General features: G+C 43.1%; 1 protein-coding gene across 1 annotated transcript; it reads left to right on the top strand.

Moving 5' to 3' along the window:
• The first annotated feature begins 446 nt into the window (after positions 1–446).
• Positions 447–5,731, top strand: LOC123430581 (NAC domain-containing protein 7-like). The gene is made up of 5 exons (XM_045114439.1): positions 447–1,346; positions 1,481–1,629; positions 4,097–4,273; positions 4,466–4,737; positions 4,865–5,731. The coding sequence occupies exons 3-5, from the start codon at positions 4,114–4,116 to the stop codon at positions 5,450–5,452; spliced, it is 1,020 nt and encodes a 339-aa protein (XP_044970374.1). The 5' UTR covers positions 447–1,346; positions 1,481–1,629; positions 4,097–4,113; the 3' UTR covers positions 5,453–5,731.
• The last annotated feature ends 646 nt before the right edge of the window (positions 5,732–6,377 follow it).

Below are 6,377 nucleotides of genomic sequence, written 5' to 3'. Positions count from 1 at the left end.
TGGTCCGGACATTCGGCACCCCTTCATCAAGGAGATTGGTGTAGCGACATGTGTTGTCAACATGGTGCCTTCAGGCATACTAATGTATTACTTTGCAAAGGTTTTGATGAATAATTAATAAAATGGTTGCATGCATCGTGTAGATGGAGAGGTCGGGGGTACATCCTCCTTTTCTAAAGAAGTAATACATATTTGGTGCAATGTGTTTTTTGGTTTTGCTGGGGGGAGGGGGCATATATTTGTGTTCACGTCCAACTTTTATGTTTTCCGGTTTATATTGGTCTATTATAACTCCTCATGCATTTCATCATATATATATACACACTACGTATAACGAGGGAATGCAAGTTATGCGCAAGAGCAAGTACCCCATGAGTGAGAAACGGTAGTTGCCCCCTCTCCCCGGTCCATGCATGCATGATTGCATAATTCTTTTTTTTTTGAAGCTCATGATTGCATAATTCCAACTTGCCCCATGCATCTCCTCCTCGGCAAAGCTCCTGCAACAGGATTGTTTGGTCCCAATATTGCACTTGCCCATGATAACCATAATTACTTGGCTTTCAGGGCCACGCGAGAGCCAAATGCACGTTTCACGTAAGGTTTAATCGCATGGAGTACTTCCATTATCGATCCATCCATCACCGACGGGTTCAAGGATCGGTGCAGCACCTTTACATCGTTACATGCATCCTCCCTGCCTCCGCGCATTTGAGTAGAAAGGTGGCAGCTGGAGCCCGGCCTCTTCTGCTCCCGCCCGCCCGCCCGCCTACCCGGCCATCATTCATCATTCTCGCCTCGCCCTGAATAGCCACCTCTCTACTTCTAGTCTTATAGCAGACGAGCCGAGGCAAGGAAGTGGCCGGAGTCCGTGACACCCTTTCGGCCTTGGCTGGGGTTCATCGGAGGGCGGAGGAGACGCGGCCGGCCGGGGGCGATAGATCGGGCGCTCGAGGAGGCCGCCGTCGCTGTCGTTGGCGGGTGGGGGGAGGTGGCGGTTACGGCGAAGAAGGCCAATAGAAAACGCGGCTGAGAGAGGGAGATCGTGGCAGATCTCGCCGTCGCTGTCCCGCCGCGTCGCTCCTGGATTGCAGCCAGCCTTGGCCCGCAATCCATCCGCGCTCTCCGGCCACCCACCGGTGCAAGCAGGCCACCAGTATATATATACCCCGGCTTGTCCCTCCCCTCCATCGATCGCCCCGACCATCCGGCGAAAGCTAGCGAGGAGCCGAGGAGTAGCTAGCTCAAGTTGCACGCTAGCTAACTCGCTCCTGGCTTCCATCGGAGACTGAAGGCCAGCTCTTGTCTAGCTGCTGCAAGGTACTAGACGAAGGCGGGCCAGCTAGGTAAGAATAAGATAGTTAACCTGCAGCATCCATTTACCTCGTGGTTTCTTCTTCTCTTTGGCTTCGCCGTGCATACCCGTACTGTGCTAGCTGTGCATGCTGAAGTTCTGACCGGAGCGTGCTTCGTGGGTTAGGAGTCGCTTGCTTCGAGGTGTTTGTCGGAGGAGAAGACGAGGAAGGGGGAGCAGCCAACGGTTGGCCCTGCCCTGGAGCAAAAGCAGCGCCTGACTGACTGAACTCGGTGCGCGCGCAGCTGCACGCGCGCAGGCGTGGTAAAGCACTGGTACGTTCTTCGTGCACCATAGATTCTTCAAGCTTGAATTTCTTTTCCACGTTAGATTCTTGATTGACTGTAAGCGTGCAAACATGCTTGTCTTTAATTCACTCTCTTGATTGATCGTGTGTGTAGATAGTTAGATAGTACTTCCTCCGTCCTAATATATTAGTTTGTAAAAACGTCTCCCATTATGAGATGAAGGGAGTATAATATAGTCTACATATAGGGTGAATCGTGTGACTATGTTCTCTCCTCCTCGTCCTCATGAGTCATGAGTAACTTAGTTAATTTTTACTCATGAGCGAATGCACTCATTAAATTTAGCTTCCCCCGCACAAAAGAAAAACAACAATAGAAAAATATGGGGCTCAATCATACGGTCTGGCAATCCTACATATGAAGAAAGTATTGTACTTTCTGCCATGAGTTCATAATTACTCTTATTCTTATGTCGATTCTAGTTCTAATTTAAAGGAGCTATTATTGAAATTAAATTTGTTTTCTAGATCTTTGCAAAATCCCCATGCGGCCATGCCTTATGTAGAGCAAAGGCCTCATTCCTCTTTCAACATGTTATAAGATAATGTATAGTTGGATGTTTAATTTGCAAAAGCTGCACTTGTAGCCATTGGAAATTCTAGGCTTAAACACCCACGTAGCAAAGCCAGATAATCCAAATAAAGGACATGCAAATTGTCATAGAAAATGTAAACTGAAAATTGGTTTCATTTCAATGAAAATGGTTATGGCAATTTGACCTATTTGCCTATGATTAAGCAACCATTTGTTGGAAACAATTAAGTAATCATTTGGAAAAATGGTTAAAAAAGGATTATTAGACTAAGCTGCCACGTTTTCAGCAAGACCTCTAGTTTCACAACTTCTTATGTAGAGGTCTACAGAGTTAGGATGAGTTCGACCGAATACACCTTCATGAAGTTTTAATTTAACAAATGCCATGAAAATTGCCATAAAGTTGACAAAGACAGTTTCATGCAACATGCAAATTGAGAATCATACACTCGACAAATTCATTTCATCGCAATTATATTTTTATGTCAATTCAGCCTAGTTCGCATAGAATGAAACAACTCTAGAGTAAGCTATCACTTTCTTATACAAAGATCTGCAAATATCTGCAAACTTGCCACGAGTTCGAATGCAAATATACCTTCATGAAATTTAGGTGCAACGGTTAATGTTACATGCCTACATAAAAGTGTAACATATATATGAATAGCACTACTAATTCTTGGTTGCTTGAAATTGTTGAAAAATATTTCATTCCATTTTCACTGAAATCTGAGTTATTCTTTTTTTTAACAAAAAAACCTAATGCAACATAAACACGTCCACACACATCTGCACCACTATGCCCACAATCCCACAAACTTACACAATGTCTAATGACAGAGGGGGGGGGGGGGTTAACACATGTAACTCATGATCGATTGGGAAATAGTTTCACACTAAAATAGTAATTCACATTAATGAGACATCAAGGCATTACACTTAGGTGTATTCCATATGATGGGATGGGCTTGGTCGTAACAACCCTCCTAAAATTGCACCAATTTAAGCCCAAGATTGCACTTAATGCAGCTATGCAGCTATGTTTGCGAACAAATTTCTACGAGAACCTACGAAATAGTTTGTTTTGATCATAACTACCCATAGGATTTTAGCAGCTAGTACATAAACTCTATTCATCACCCAGGGTGCAAAATAGTTTATTCTTCACCCGAGATAATCTTACGATCAATTTACAAAAAAATTACTTTTAAAATACAAATAGTTACATTTATATTGATGCACAACGTAAAATTTGACAAAAGAAAAACAAAAACATAGGTCACAAGACCAGAAAAAATTGAATTTCTTGTATTTTTTCCACTATTTTTGTATGTTCGTAATTTTACTTGACATAAAATATTTTTACGTTGATTATATTTTTTACGGGCTTTTTTACATATAAAATAAGACAAAATTTACGGAACGTAAAATTACGGTGCATTGATATTAAAAATAGAGGGTGAAGAATAACTATTCCTCACCCAGGATGACGAATAGCCCGACCCTATATATATATATGTATATATATATATATATATATATATATATATATATATATATATATATATATATATATATGTGTGTGTGTGTGTGTGTGTGTGTGTGTGTGTGTGTGTATATATATATATATATATAGATCTTTTTTTAGGGTAATATATATGTTGATCTAAAGGGCTTTGAAATTTGACTAACAACCCCCTGTTGATAAATGTAGAATTGCGTATTACATTCCCGGCCCAATTGCAACAAATTCTACAAGAGGGGATATGCATGGGGATAGAGTGACCAAATGAATAATCAAACTAATGCATGCATGAATAAATAATGTATTTTCCTGGAAAAAAAAGAATGTCTTTTTCTCAAGCAGTAGTGTCAACTAACTTGCATCTACCTATATTAGTTTGACAGTGTACGAAGATGAATGCTTTCTCCCATGTCCCCCCTGGTTTCCGTTTCCACCCCACCGATGAAGAACTGGTGGATTACTACTTGAGGAAGAAGGTGCAACTGAAGAGGATTGACTTGGACATTATAAAAGATGTTGATTTGTACAAAATTGAGCCTTGGGATCTACAAGGTAATCACAACTCCACTCATTCATGTTGTGTACTACTAGTACAATATATATAACCAAACAAGTTTGCCTATGCGTACGTGACCTTGCAATAAACTACTCTAGCATGATTAGCAGAAGAATGACGCGTACCATTCCATGCATTAAATTCAGTTTTTGTACGCACTAACCATACCTCAAACGATGCTCAAACAGAACGATGCAAGATTGGAACGGAAGACCAGAACGACTGGTTCTTCTTCAGCCACAAGGACAAGAAGTATCCAACCGGCACTCGCACTAACAGAGCAACCACTGCGGGTTTCTGGAAGGCCACAGGCCGGGACAAGCCTATCTATGTGAAGCACTGCCTCGTGGGGATGAGGAAGACGCTGGTTTTCTACAAGGGCCGGGCTCCCAATGGGCAGAAGTTAGATTGGATCATGCACGAGTATCGCCTGGAGACCAACGAAAATGGAGCTCCCCACGTACGTAAGCTAAGCTGGCAAGCTCTGCATGCCAGTAATAATTATTAGTGTCATACGACCGTTCTTCATGACCACTCCATTCCTGAAGAAAATGTTTATTTTCTTGTACATTTATTGTTCAATTCAGGATGAAGGATGGGTGGTCTGCAAGGTGTTCAAGAAGCGAGTTGCGACGGTGCAGAGAATGGCCACCACCGACTCGCCCTTCTGGTTCAATCACGAACATGTGGCGTTCATGGCGCCTCACATCGACTCGCCGAGGCAGGCAGTGCACCACCTCCAGAACGCGGCGTACCATCATGGACACCACCAGACGTACCACCACCCTTGCAAGGTGGAGCTGGAGTACCATCACCTCCTTCCTCAGGAGCCGGCCAGCTTCCTCCAGCTCCCACAGCTAGAGATCCCCAGGCTTCCGGACCTGATCGGCGCCGTAGCTGCCAGTCTCCAGCCGTGCAACCAGACACATGACGGCCAAGCTTCTCGGCAGCTTGAGATCGAGCCGATTTATGTGACGGATGCATCCGCCGGAGAGTGGAGGGATCTCGACAAATTCATGGCGTCCCAACTCAGCCACGGAGGCGCAACTCCGAAGGAGTCTAGCGGCTACGCTAATCCGGCGCTGGCGTTTCAGGCGGAGGGGAATCGCGAAGAGGCCTTGGATTATGTTTCGGCGTCTGCCTCCAGCGGAGGGGACAATGGTTTGTGGAAATAACGGCATATACACAGAGACACAGAGACACAGAAACGAAAAATACATACTAATACACATCACTGTATGAAGCTTAAAAATATTGTGGTGTGAGTTGATTAATGTACGTAAACATAGCTAGCGGTGTCATTAATTAAGCTCTATATATGTACTAGTAATAAAGTATAACCAAATTGGTTGTACTTACATGCACAATTTGGAGGTTGTAATGTTCATAAGGTACTACAGCCTAGGCGATTGTAACATTACGCTAGCTGTTAATGCTGTGTAGTACTCCTAAAATGGCTGCTATATGGTCGGTGCAATGCACAGCTAGTAGTTATACACTTTCCAATTCAAGTGATGTAGTAGTAGTATAATTTTGTGAGTAACTGCCCTGATGCTAGACACTGCAGTGTGTCGATGTGGTTTACAGTTGTAGTGCTAATAAAACCTATCTATATCGATCTGATATGTCAACAACATATAATCTGGGTCACACACATATAGAGGATTTTGTGCAGCGTATTGCATTTGCATATGCAGCTCAAATCCCATCCTTGCACTAAGCCTGCGATTGAAGTTAACTAGCTGGAAAAACTCATGCCATGTCCAGTGGATCCAGTTGATGCCTAGATCGTCGTGGTCACGGTCTAGTTTAGCATTCAAGTGCATGGTAGTATAATTTCCTGAGTAATTGTGCTGCTAGATATTTCTATTTTTTGTTGTTGACAAGGATGAATTTTATTGGCTCAAAGAGGAGCATCAAGAGAATACATACCTTAAAAGCGCACACTCAGCCTCTCCATAGCTAAAATGTACATAACGAACATAAATTTCCGCACACAAAAACACGTCGACAATAGCAAAGTCATGTAAGGCCAAAGCTATGCGTAAGCGAGGAACAAAAATTCAAAGTGATCAGATCCATGATCGGCAAACTAGAACA

This window comes from Hordeum vulgare, chromosome 2H, assembly GCF_904849725.1.
Source record: "Hordeum vulgare subsp. vulgare chromosome 2H, MorexV3_pseudomolecules_assembly, whole genome shotgun sequence".
Taxonomy (NCBI): Eukaryota; Viridiplantae; Streptophyta; class Magnoliopsida; order Poales; family Poaceae; genus Hordeum; species Hordeum vulgare.
This window is presented reverse-complemented; position numbering and strand designations above follow the sequence as displayed.